The sequence below is a fragment of the Natator depressus genome, chromosome 12 (genome assembly GCF_965152275.1).
Source record: "Natator depressus isolate rNatDep1 chromosome 12, rNatDep2.hap1, whole genome shotgun sequence".
In the NCBI taxonomy this organism is placed as follows: domain Eukaryota; kingdom Metazoa; phylum Chordata; order Testudines; family Cheloniidae; genus Natator; species Natator depressus.
In genome coordinates this window covers 39798990-39812775 of record NC_134245.1, presented here as the reverse complement: position 1 = coordinate 39812775, position 13786 = coordinate 39798990, and the positions used below count along the sequence as shown (strand labels likewise).

General features: G+C 42.5%; 1 protein-coding gene across 3 annotated transcripts in view; it reads left to right on the top strand.

Moving 5' to 3' along the window:
• The window catches only part of ANKRD11 (ankyrin repeat domain containing 11), a 222367-nt gene that overhangs the window by 170139 nt on the left and 38442 nt on the right, over positions 1 to 13786 (top strand). For all 3 annotated transcript variants that reach the window (XM_074968918.1, XM_074968917.1, XM_074968919.1), the window contains exon 4: positions 7462 to 7600. In XM_074968918.1, coding sequence (XP_074825019.1) covers positions 7462 to 7600 — 139 coding nt within the window. The remainder of the gene's footprint in view (positions 1 to 7461; positions 7601 to 13786) is intronic.

Sequence of the window (13786 nt, the reverse complement as noted above, 5' to 3'; positions counted from 1 at the left end):
AACAACTGTCCTGATATGAATTGGATTAAGTATTGTCATTCCGAACATGTGGCTAAACTTCCTTTGTCAAGGCATTTGCTCTTGATGGTTTTATTTTTTGATACAGGAGACACCTTTTCCTCCCTGCATTGATGCATTTCAGAAAAGACTTGGCGTGGCCAGTCCAGTCTGTAAATGCTGGTTTTGGTCATCACTGCTTATTTGTCTTTAGTGTTGCAATCTGAAATGCTATCAATCCAGTTTGGAGCACAAATGGCTTTGGGGATTTCCATCGTCCGGTAATGCAAATCTTTGCATAAGAGATTGGAATGTGGGTCAGTTTTGTGAACTATACAGTGAAAGTGCAACTTAAGTGCAGTTCTAAGTAGAGCATGAGTGGTGGTGTCAATAGTTCAGGGTGTGTTTGTACCCAAATCCAAGAGCTCGCTTTCATCTACCAGAAGTATATATTCCTTTGCATCAGTTTGCACTTCGTTCATGCCTTCAGGGTCATTTTTTCAACTATAAGAGCTAAAAAAAAATTTCCTGCATGAAAACTTAGATTTTTGGAGCACAAGAGGGTAACCTCAAAAAAAAAAAAAAAAAAGGCTTATTGAGCTGCAGCAAGCTGACCCAATTTGAGCCCTGAGTGAAAAAAATAACTGTTACTGAGCCACGTCACACATGTGCCTATGGGTGTTCAAAATGGCTGCTCCCAGACTTTTGATGTTATCTGTGCTCTGAATTTAATCTGCCCTCTGTAATTTAACCCCTTGTCTTTACTACATGTATGTGACAGACCCTTATTGTACAGCCAGGCAGGAGTATCTATTTTCTTGTCTAATTTAAGCAGACTTCTATCACCTTCAGTTTCAGTGGTTAGAGGTATTTACAGTAGAGAGAAATTAGCTTATTCTAGAGAGAACTGTGGCTTCGCCACCCAAAAAGAGAACCTAAGAAATTGCTGGTAATACACTTATAATTCACTTAATTTTGCAGTAGAATACCATATGGGGACAGTTCTTCTAGGTCCCAGCTAATGATCGGACTGTGCCCAAAAGTGTGAGGATTTGTAACATTTATATTTTTAACTCTAGCTAGAGCAACTGAAGATAATGTTTTTTTACTAGACATGCAGTAAATCTTACCAATATCCCACAGCACTGAGTTCCACAAGTTTGATATGTTAAAGTATTTCTTTTTACACATTGTATTTAAACTGCCAAAGTGAACATATTTTGTAGGCTTCAGTTTCTTAAACTCTGACAGATTTCTTAGTCTGTGACATGTTCTGACTACAGGGGAGCTTTTTCACTGTCCTCTTATTCAGTTGTTATCTTTCATTTGACAGTGTCATCAGTGTACTGTATTAATTTGTAAGAGAGGCATCAATGACTAGTTTAGACCATAAATTTTGAATAGGGGAATGTTTTGAACCTTTTCACAAGAGTAATTTGCAGATTAATTTGCCATGTTGTTGTTTGAACATGTGAGTATGAAATTAGGTTTCTAAAATATCAATTTAAAATGGTTATTTAAACTAACATAAGGGCAACCACAGAGCTTTGAAGTGATGATGCAAGTCCAGCAACACTGTCAGCTGGCATTTTCTACTAGGTTTCACTGGCAGGGAGAGTACTTTCCCGGCAACAGAAAGCACTATGGGTTTTCTCTGACTGAAATCTATTTTAAGATTTCAGACAATGAAAGAATCCTGGTTTTTTTATATGCAGTTCAGTTGGCCCCTTGTTTCTAGCATTCTGAAGTTCTCAACAGGGAACTCTAATGCCTTTTGCATAAGTGCTTTGTATGTAGGAAATCTCAACTTCCAGTGTCAAGGGTTTAACCAGATTTCTGGCCCATAACTCACGGCGTAGGAAAAGGTAATTTGTAGCCTCTTTATGGATAAAGGAAAATTATCTGCATTTCCCTGCTCAGTCTCTGAAAGTATGAAATGTACAAACTGCTGCTGCCCAGCAGTGACTGAGCCAGGAAGGTGTCATCTTAGAAATGTCAGTTACAACTGGTGTTTCTTGACCCTCCTGCAGCAGGTAGACCTCTTACTGAGAAGTGATACCACTCCACACTGGCAGCTTGGGGCCCTGACTAGAGGACTAGAAACCAGCTTCCAGCCTGCTTTCAGAGAAGTAAGGAGTGCTGCAGATTTCTGATTTGTGGTAAGAAAATAAATGAAATTCACTTGCCTTGCACCATCATTTCTACACTGAGCAGTTGCAACGCAACACTCAAGTTGTGCCTTAAGAATTAAGTAGTAGGAGAAGAGAAACTTGCGTACAGTCTTTTCAGTTTTTAAGAGATTGTCCTGAACTCTGGCAAGTGAGGGCATGTGGATGTCTGAAATGGTTGGGCCGAAGTATGAATATAAATGTTTCTAAATAGTGTTTTCCAAGTTTTCCAGGGGATGTCAGCAGGTCTTCATTCTGAGAATCACTTACATGTAAAGAAGACGCCCTGTTAGCCCATTATAGCACTGCTGTGTTAGTATTTGAGCTGCCACGTCAATGTGGGTGTCTCTGGAGAGTGAAAAGGGCAAACTACCCTGCTTGTAATGAGACTGCAGACCTGGAGTTGCTCACTGTGCGTTTGGTTTGTTGATTTGAATGGATTACTAAGGAATAATCTAGTAGCTCTGGTTGTGAGCTGGTGCTTGCCAGTCATCCCTGGCTGTATCTCTTTCCCTTCCTCCCCCCATGACAGATGTAAACTAATACCTGTCCCTGACCTTGTGAGGCTTCTGATCTGTTCAGAATAGTAGCTGGCACAAAACATGGCATCATTTGTTGTTACAAACTATTTTTATTCACAAGTCAGAAAATAAGACAAAAGTATTTCCAAGCAGAACATTTAAACGAAATGGTAATGTATTTATTTTGGCTGCTCTGAATTTTTTCTGGCACCCGATAACTTCTGCAATGAGGAAGAGCTCTCTGTTTCTTATCTTGAACAAGGCTCTCCTTTTTCTAGTTCCAAATGTTAAGTAATACACTCCCTCTTCTGAATGTTTGTTACTGGCTCCGTCTAACCACAAAAGCAGAGGCAGTCTTTGGGACAGCAAGAGATCATGCTGGAGAGCAGTTAGATGTGGGTCATGGAGCTTAATTTTTAAAAAATCCCTGGCTCCTAAATCCATTTTGTAAGGTCCCAATATTGTGGTTGGAACAGAGGTGTAGCATTTTTAATGCAGCTTTAGTATTGCATACCACTAGGGTGGCCAAACTGGCCACAGCTTGAGGAACAAGTAAATAAAATGAGCTGATTGGAGTAAACAGTTTTTCTAAGCTGCATGTTAAGCCTGTACCAGATAAAACTGAGAAGGAGGAAGGAGCAATGTACACACAGTGACAACATAGTCTTATGACTGTGCTAGCACAATAAGCTATCTGCCAGATTCTTACAAGTCTGATACAAACAGCATGACTGGGGGGGTGGGGTGGGGGGGTTAACAAGGGAATTTGTTAGATTCATTTGTCTAGGTTTTTTGCAATTATCTTGCATTAATTAAAATATTAAGACTATTTTTAGTTAGTAGATGTTTAAAAGTAAGGCTAAACAAGATTTAAGATCTAGCTTTTGCTAACATCTTGAAACATAAGTTTGTTAATAAATAGACGATTTGACTTTGCTTTTAAAGCAATGCTGCAGATTTAAAATTTGTTACACTAGATTTGAACAAACCAGTTTCTCAAATACAAAGGAAAGTATAGGTAATTTACACACAGATCTGAAACATCCATATGTTCCCCTTCATACTGAAGGACTAACATACAGCCTTGTACCAGCTTTAAACATTTTTTCTAATTTGAATCCTCTGACTTTATGCAGCCCAGTCTCACTTGGGGTATGTTTACCCCGCGGCTGAGAGAGGCTTCCCAGGGCGGGCCACCAGACATGCACTTGCTCTGTGCGAGCTCGTGCGCTTACCAGAGTTTTGTGGCATGGTAGCACAGGCAGCAGTTTGGGCTGGCTGCCTGAATCCAAGCCTGCCTGTCGCTTCGGGGGCATGCTGGGCGGCTAGTCTGAGCCGCCACCCCGGCCGCCGCGCCCACGCTATTGTTTGTGCACTCACTCAAGCAGAACATGCATGCATCCATCTATCCACACCGACACTCCAAGCTGCTGTGTAGACATATGCTTAAATCCTTCCTCAAACCTATTTTCTTCTGACTGCTCCACTACTAATTGCTACTCCAGTGTCATCTGCTCCCAGTTGACAGCTTAAAAAAAGCCCCAAGCTCCATAATATCTCAACACCACAACAAATAAGCAAGGAATACACAAGACAATCATTGGTTTGCTTCCCTTGCTTCCCCCAGCAGCTGTCTTCCCTTCCCTGCATGTGTGAGAGATATAATCCCCTAATAAAAACTTTGTACATTTTGAGTTAAGATTGCTGGATTACAGGTCCCAAGAAGGCAGGAATTAAGAAGTTAAGTCATTCAACCACCCATCTGTACTCCACTCCACTCAGAGTTCTTCTTGATGTCATCTACACCACAGCACAATCCACATAACCACACCCTCATCCTGATCAGCAAGCAGCCACCCTTGAACTCCGACTGTCTTTATTGGTTTGTGTATTTCCATGATTAATATAGGGTTGGTACCTTGTATGTAGTTCTGTGTGTGATTTTGAAATGGCATGTGTAAGGAAATGAGGAATGTTGGCAGACTGCACATGGTTGCTGGGACTCCAGAGAGCCGGGCTGGTCAAATGGGAATATGGGGGAGGGATGCGGGTGGCAAGCTGGGATGTGGTGAGTGAACAGAGCTTTCAGGGGGTGGCGTGAGGAGAGCTGCGCTGAGCTTTGGGAGATGACGTTTCATAGCAGAAATGTGCAGACGCCTGGGGGAGAAGAGGCTTGTGTGCAGGAAGAGGCGGTCTGATGTCTCAGCTCGGAGGGGTCAGCGGATGAACTGCTCACCCAGTGCGGCTGCCTCAGCTCCCTGGCACGCAGAAGCAGCAGCGCAATGGGGAGCCATTGGTGCACAGGGCAGATGCTTGTCTCTCCCTGTGTGTGAGACCAGTTGTGATTGTGAGAAAGAAGTTTGCAGGAACTGTGGTTATTTAGCTGGAGGAAAGCAAAGAAATGGGAGGAAAAGCAGGAATTCTCCCTGGAATGCCATACACCAACAGTTGTTTCTCATGTGTGTGTTCTTTTTGTTTTGTTTTGTTTTTAAATTCAGCGTATTTCTGTGCTCATTAGTGAGTATACTCCTGGGGGTGGGGGGGGACACCAATGTATTTTTAACTGGCTGGCTTATCCGTGTGACTTGAGCCTTCTGTAGTAATTGTTGGTAGCTGCAGGGCAGAGGTTGTTATCTACAGGCTCCCAAGTTACTGAACTTGGCCCACTAGCTGCTTATGATTCTAGCAGATGTTTCAAGCTGTTCAGACCGAGACATGCATTGACCTCTTTCTTTAGAGGAGAGCTGAAATAGAAACCCCCTCCCCCCCATCCTCTGTTTCCCCACGCAGACACCAAGCCAGAAACATATTTTGTTGTTATACATTATTAACTAGGATACCACTGGTTATAGTGGAGAATCTGAGGTAACTAAGGGAGGTAGGAAGTTTAGATGTGAGATCTACAGCAGACGGGACACATGGGCTGTTTCGGTTTATGATGGAGAGCACATCCCCCAAAGGGCTACGCTGGGGCTTTGCAGTATGATTTTTGATGCTAATATGTACAGAAAAGACCGTTCAAGTGCGTTTTGTCTGGCTGGAGTACTGATCCCTTAAACAGTCAGTAACTTTAGCAGGCTTATCAACTGCCAGAATATTCTACAGACTTTTTCTGCAGACATTGCATGCGGCAAGGGAAAGCCCTCAGCTCAGTATGGAGAAGGAAGGCCTTTAATATTGTTTTTGTTTCTTAGTGGAAAGGTTTTCACCCCACCCTGTGTGCTCTGTATGCACTCTCCATAAACACTGTCACTCTCATGAAGGTTAGAAAACCCTAACTACCACAGGGGGAGTTTTGTTCAAAAACTCCCCCCAAAAAACCTAGCTTGCCACTAGCACTTCCTGTTTTTCTCTCACACTCAGATCCTCTGTCCCCACAACAGAAAGTGCTAATGTAATAACTCCATCTTGACTGTAAATGGGGCTGCTAATTTCACACCACAGCATGGTGTCCATTTGCCAGATAGGTCTGCCGTACTCTTCTGCAATGGCATCTTGGTGTTTTAGTCTGGTAGAATACCGGGACTTGTTGGCAAAGTGACTGAACTCTGTGTACTGTAACTTATATGTAGGCTTGGCAGAATTCAGTTTGTATTTGTTGATAATTTTGACGGACATCGATGTTTTTAAGCTTTTTTTTTTTTAAATTATCAATGTAAATGTTCAGTTGTGCAAAATTATGGGTTTTAAGCATTTTTTTCAATGGTTATAATTTACTTTTTTATAGTTGCAGGAAATTCTGGGGTGGGGGGCAGATAATTATTTAATGACCTTGAGGTTCAAAAAGTTAAAGCTGTATAAATGTTAAAACACAAATTGTCCACATCACATGTCAAAGTATACAAAGTAAATATCCTTAAATCAAACGCCTAATCATTTCTCATGCAGCATTTTTCTTACTTGGCCTATCTGTAAATTTTGATTATCATTGATGGAATATTTTTTCTTTGGTTTGTGTGTACAGTGAAATCATCCATTGACATTTACTAATAAAAATCAAATCCTTCCAAGCCTGTATATGAGAGTAAGAGCACGTTGTTACATTCACTGCAGAAATATAGTGACGCTGATCTTTTGTTATTGTGTTTACTTCCATGTTTTAACAATGATGACTGATTCTTCTAGCTTAATTAAGAAACGTAAATAGGTTATTGGTGAGCTGATGGTCTGGTAGCAGTGCAGCTTGCTGCCGTGCAGGAAGGTGAGGTGGGAGTGAATCTCAATGCATCTCCCAGGATCGGTGCCTCACTCTCTATAGGGCTGTATGTGCTTCAGAGGCAGCTAGCTCAACCCCTGGAAAGAGACTTCCTATCTAGTGTCCCCATCTAAGCATTGCACAGAGCAACCCTGAGTAGTTTGGAGATCCAGCCTTCAGCCAGAAGAAAGGGTTGCTGTGATGCAGGTAGTTCTGGGACAGAGAGAGGTGGGAGGCTACTTCTGCCACCAAAAATGTATTTATTTCCTTCCTCTCTACAAAAAGATCTAGACATGTACCCTTGTGAAGCACCCGGCAGAAGGAATGGCACCAAAGGCTCAATGCATACCATTCTAGTCACTTCATCAGCAACATATTCTTCAAGAAAACATGAAAAGTGAGGCCTATTTGATCTATTGTAGGAAAAGGAAAACCCCTCTGTGACAGAAGATCGTTTTTTCTGGGTAATTGCAGTGGCTCAGTCTAAATATTGTAAAAACCTGAACTCAGGCACAAAAAGTCCATGGAGGCAAAAGCCTTGGGAGAGACTCTTGTGAAATCTTTTCTCCTTCCTTTCTAGGATAAAGATAAAGTTTCCCTAACCAAGACTCCAAAGTTGGACCGGAGTGATGGTGGCAAAGAGGTGAAAGAGAGAGCTACGAAACGGAAGTTGCCTTTCACTGTTGGAACAAATGGAGATCAAAAAGACTCGGATACAGGTAAGGGAAAATATGAGCACCACACCACCTAAATGTGGACTCTGGGGCTGGGGAAATGGTGAGTGCATTTCACCCTAGCAAAAACTGTCCGTAGGTGACTGTATGGTTTTTCCTGTACTATTTAAACCTCCATGGGAACATTGTGCTGTGTTCAGTCTTATATCAAGGGTGGAATGGAGTAAGATCAGTTCTGATCTTAGTAATAAATTTAATTTAATCAAACAAAGGATTTTTAAAAACACACTTCTTCCTGTGGCTGGTTAGTGATCAATCCTATTCAACTGCTAGTTAAACCAGTTCATCAACTGAGACTTAGACTGGTGGGGAAGAAGTACTGAGTCTCACAGTCGGAATTTGTTAAATACCAGGACAAATCTAAGTCATCCTAAAAATCTATTTGATAATACATTGGTGTGTGTCTATATCATAAATCTGAAGGATACTATGCATATGCACGCATGTCTACACACACTCAACTGTAGTTTGATACAGGACCATCCTGTCTTAAAGCTGAAAAGGTCATTCAGATTGCCTTGCTTATTTGTACTGTCGAATGTAAAACTGGTTGAAAGAGCATAAGTAAATGACACTAGATCGAGTTGGGGGTGGAGAAGTGATTCCTTCAGCCGGGCAATTTTCGCCCCAGTTTTATGTAACATTTTTATCGGTGGTCTAGAAGAAGAGATTAGCTTGCTACTTTATTTGCAAGTAATACGAAATTGGGAGATGTGACAAGAAACATTGAGAATGGAGAAAATAGTACAAAGGGATATAAAGAACTTAAAAATATAAGCAGGAAACAAAATGATTTGGTCTGTAAAAATACCTGTTAGTGCATTTGGGGAAAATAATCCAAATGAGGCATGGCAGTGTGGGCAGGTAGTCAGACTGGCGGGGGGAATTAGCAGGGGGAATCGCAGAGTGGCTATGAGGCTGCAGTGTACGGTGGAAAGCGAAGCCAATATCGCTTTTGGCTGCCCATGCGTAAGACATGCCATCGCAGATCGTACAGCACTGGTGAAACATCGTGCGCACTCTGCACTTGAAACACCAGGTACAGTTCTAGTCACGTCAGCATCAGAAATCAGTACAGACCGTGGAAGGAGATCAGAGAAAAGCAGCAAAAATTATTAACATTAAAAGCTAACCCAGTATAATTCAGATGGATGACTAAGAAGTCTGAGGTGAGGCAAGTCGACAAGCGACTGAAAGGCAAAATCACCTCAGAGGGAGAGATTAAGATAGTCCAAGGGTCACTATAGAGTTAAGAAGATGAAATGGGTAAAGGGAGTAGCAGGGAAACTTCCTTAACAGTGACGTCTACTAGACTGTGGGTTAAACCCCAAGGAAAGGGATGAAAGCCCTGTTGTCCGAGTTATTTAAGACCAGATTGCACAAGGCCCCTGCTTGTACCGTAACAGGTACTAGGAGGGGTTTCCATTTCCATTTTCTCTAACTCCTTACATGTAATTGAACTGTAGGACTAGTCTTATACATCACAAGGTTCTGATAAGCAGGAGGATACAACTCGACCTCTGTACAATGTGATTAGGGCCTTTTGCATTTATTTTTCCCAAGTTAAATATAACAGAGTCTGATATGACAAGGTATAGTCTGTGTCACATGGTCAGTATACTGAGTTATTGACTGATTTTGTTTGGATTAAAAGTTTGTAAGGCTGGTTTTAAAACATACCCAAGGATTGTCTGAGCCAAGTTGCTAGCATAGTTTTGTCAATTGGTTAATAAATAATGTTTGGTTTGCTTGGGGATAGAGTCGAATTTCTGTGAATTTCATTGTGCTGAATGGCAGTTTCTTCTGTTGCCGAACTCCCTGTCCTGAGAGACAGTTTCCAAAACTTAGTTTATCTTGTTAAAGTGTAACTCAAATTGATTGCCATTTCTAGGTATGAATCGTCATTTTTGCATTCTTGGCATATTGATGAGTAAATACAGCATGGAATGAATATGTGATAGAGGTCACAGTAAATTGAAAGAGAGAGGGCAGCCCCTGGTCACTTGAGAACAGATTGTGTTACTGCTCTGAAAAGGTGTGATCTTGACTCATTTTCAAAGCTAAGCAGTTTGCATTCTGGATAGTACTTGGCTTGGTGACCATCTGATTATTCCCAGTGTCCTAGGCTATGTCTGACTTGAATGAGTTTAGGAGTCTCTGACCAGTGTGGCCAGGGCTACTGAGGGGAAAAGAGTTAAGCCTGGTGTTGGAACCTTCACTGCTGCCTTTTAACATTTAAATTCTCAACCAAACAATGTATTTGCAGGGAAAGGGGAGTCATAAGTTAATTGTAGACTATTTCAAGGATAATGTGACCATAACAATTATTAAAATGTCATTGTGAAGCTCTGCATTAATTTTCCAATGATGTTGAGGGGTAATTGTCTCAGTTTACAAGACAAGGCTATTTTTTGGAGTGCTCCAAACTCCTTTTGGGATGTGAAAAAGAAGCTTGGCTCTTTCTATCTCGTCCATCAACATCCTGCCTAGGTTCTGCAGCCAGCCTGTAATCTGAGCAGAGGACAAGCGGATGAGGGGGGTTTGATGGCCCTGCTGTCAGCAGCATCGGCACACAAGATTCTTCCCTAACCCCATTTTCTTGCTGCCTTCAGAATGCTATTGAGCAGCAGCCGCCAGGGCTAGTTGGAGGCCACTTGCCTACCCTGTCTTGCAGCTCCTCCCTGCTGCCAGCAACCTTTGACTCCACCCTTTTGCAGTCATGAGACTGACGCCTCCTCAGAACACACCTTCCCCCTTCTCCTGCAGAGTTGGTCCTTGGCAAAGAGGATGGGAAATGTCAAGTTTCGCTCCGAGTCGTGTCTCATCTGAGTAGCTGGGGTGCTGCTGAACTGGCACTGACACACACAGCAAAATGGCCACCTTGTGTCAGTCAGGAAGTGGAGCAGGGGCTGCAAAATGGTAATTCAGTCTCACAACAGTGCATTTAAATGACACCCTTCATATACTGAGAAAGTGTGGGTGAGTTTCTAACAACCTGTCTGAGAGACAAGGAGAGGAAGTGACTCAGTCACTGGCTGGGGGCAGGGAGTTTCAGGTACATGGTGCAGTGCGAGTAAGATGCTTAGCAAGAACATGCTGTGTTTTTTCTTTACTCAAAGAATCAGACATTTGAAATGGAAAAGGCTTGTTGTCTTGTCATTCTCCTTCCCCCGCCACCTCTGCCATTGGGGAATTGCACTCTGCTGCACGGTTTGAGTCTTGTCCCATTTTAGGGTCTGACTTTCAGTAGATTAGTAGCAACATATTTGTGTGTGTGTACCATGTTGCCCACTTAGCTTATGCATTCCCAGATGAGTGCCCCCAAATCTCCAATTTACACACGTGTGGCGAGATAGACACTTATCTAATCACACACATCTGGCAATGCCCACTCAAATGCTGGCTAGCAAGTCACTGAAAGTCTTTGATGTCTCAGACAATGGGTCTTCCACCGCACACTCAACATCCATCAGCCATTCTCACTGTTTCTCTCTGGAAGGATTCTGCTTGTCTGAATACTCTATGGGAGGAGAAGGAAGGTTTTTTTTCCAACTTTGATTTCAGCTGTTGTGAGAAGTAGGATTGCAACGTCTCAGTTAACCAAATCAGTCACACAGTTGACCTCAGTTCATTGACATAATGCAGCCCAGTTTGTTGGAGTTCAGTACCTATTGTTCTGGGTGTTTTTGAGGATATTTTTGTTTGCGTTTCATGGCTATGGTGTGAAATTCAGCCCTAAATATGTGGGAACTGAATCTGAGGGCAAGTCTTTCTCTCCTCCTGCTGCTGATGGGGCATTTCTCTCTCTCAAAGTTGAAACAGAAAATGGTGACCCTGTTGCATGGATTTGTAGTGATATTTACTGTTTGAGCTCTGTCTTTTTTGCCACCATGTGTCTGATGGTATCTTCTCAAATACTTCTATTTCAGCTTTGCTATGTAAAGTAACTACTGTACATGTTGTTTGGCAGTAGGTGTGAATACTCTTTGCAATAGCCATTGTTTGTTCAGATCTCTGTTTTATCTTCTAAATTGAAGGTGACTTTGAACTACAGTTGATGCCTCAATGCTGATCGGTAGCAGCCATTATTAGGTATTGTTGCATAGGTGTTTTCTGTGTTTGCCTGCCCTTGTGTCCCTGTGCAGGGTGTGAGCTACTTAGGCAGGTGTTCCAGTCTTTTAGGAGTGGCACTTAGGCTATGTCTACACTGCACTTTGTTGGTAAAACTTTAGTCAGTTGGGGTGTGACCAACAAAACTTTTGTCGACAAAAAGCGCCAGTGTGGACAGTGTTTTGTCTGCAGGAGACACTCTCCCACTGTCAAAGCTGTCACCCCCTCATTGGGGATGGTTTTATTTTGTCAGCAGGCTCTCTCCTGCCAACAAAGAGCAACTACGCTACGTACCTTACAACGGCACAGCTGTGTGGCCGCTGTAAGGTGCACAGTGTAGACATAGCCTAAGTGAAGATCTATTCTTTTCCTTTCCTCTCCTTTCCTGTTTGTTTTCTGTGTCCATGTCCTTCTCCCTTCAGCCCTGATCTTGCTACCTTTTCCCCTTCCCCAGTCGATTTCCAAACCACCTATTCTCTGTCCATTAAATTGCAACAAACTTTTTAGCTGCCACCAGAGCAACTTCCCTCATCTTGAGCAAGTGAGTGCATTTGCTGGGGAGACATCTGCGCTGATCCTTGAATCATATTGCAGTGGGTGCTGTTGAAGCTGAGCAGATCACATGCACTTCCTCCTACCCTCCTCCTTGCAGCCTACTCCTTGAGTTTGATTGGAAGCATGTAATGCTTGTAGAGTGCTGATGTATTCAGAAAGAGAGCAAGTAAGCAGTTTCATTCTTGAGCTGTCTTATTTGCAACCCACCCCGCAGTGTGACATTACTCTGCCTTGATTCAGAACCAAGCACTCACAATACCACACAGAGGGTTTTGTTCACTTACTTAAACATTCTTGGCAGGGTATATGGAAGATATTACTTGCAAACATTGTTTTCAAATGTATAGTTTTGGTACAGTAGGGCCAGTGTTAAACCTTTCTAAATTATCTGTTTCAAAATGGCTCCTAGAGCAATAATCCTGGTTCCAGGATCCCGTGCAGTTAGTCAAGTATATTGCCTTTATGTATGTTTTAAAACAACAACAGAACAAACTTAGCCATGCGCCTAAAGCTCATGAAACATGTATGTTACAAACTCTACACGAGACTCTTGTCTAAACTGCCCCCACACCCAAAAGTTGTCTAAAGAACGTATGTTTTTCAGTTTACATGCAAATATAGCTAGTATAGCCAAGGCAGCGTGGAAAGAGGCCAAGAGAATAAAACCAACCTTTCACCCATTAATGCCAAATCTTGCAGTTTGGAGCACCTCTTCATTGTGCTGAAAACAGGGGTTTGGCGTTTTCCAAACAGATCTGCTAACTTTAACTTTACGAAGCATAGGAGAGTCTCGGAGAGGCTACGAAAAGAGGGGCAGGAGAGGAAGGCAGTATATTGAAGGCCGAAATAGCCGTAATGTGAAACCAGCTGAGTGGTGAGGTTGAGAGAGCTGGGGGCAGCAATTGAGACTTACAGAAACAAAATTCTTGGCTGTACTCTGCCTGAGGCCCATGTGTGGTTTTGCAATAAACTGCTACCTGAGTCATGGAGCTGACTCAAAGGCACCAGACTCTTAATTACTGAGCTGTATGCTTTCCGTATTCCTGTGTATTCATATTGTATATGTAGCAAAGCAAGTAAGAAGTGCAGTGTATTATCCCCACTCTACAAATGCTGGGTACTGGATTGGTATTGCTGCGAACAGTTGCTTTGAAATGCACAGCTCAGAGTGGAAAACTCCTTAAATTAGGTTTTACTGAAAACAATTTGATTTAACTTGGAGATTTAAGGCTGTTGCACTTGAGACCATGGCTTCTGGCAGTTGGAAGGTGCAGCTGTAGTTTCCAGATCCTGGATCATCAGGGGGTATATTTTAATAAAACCTTCAGACTACTCTGGTTTCATTCCAGCCCCCAGAGCAGCCTAGGTCGGAACACAGCATAGAAGCTGTGATCAAAATTGGCAGTGTCTGAAGTAACATTAGGTATCCAGAGCTACTTATTGGTGTAGCAATAAGCCCCATTCTTGAAATCCACAAGGGTGAGGTGGGGATTATACTAAGTCTAA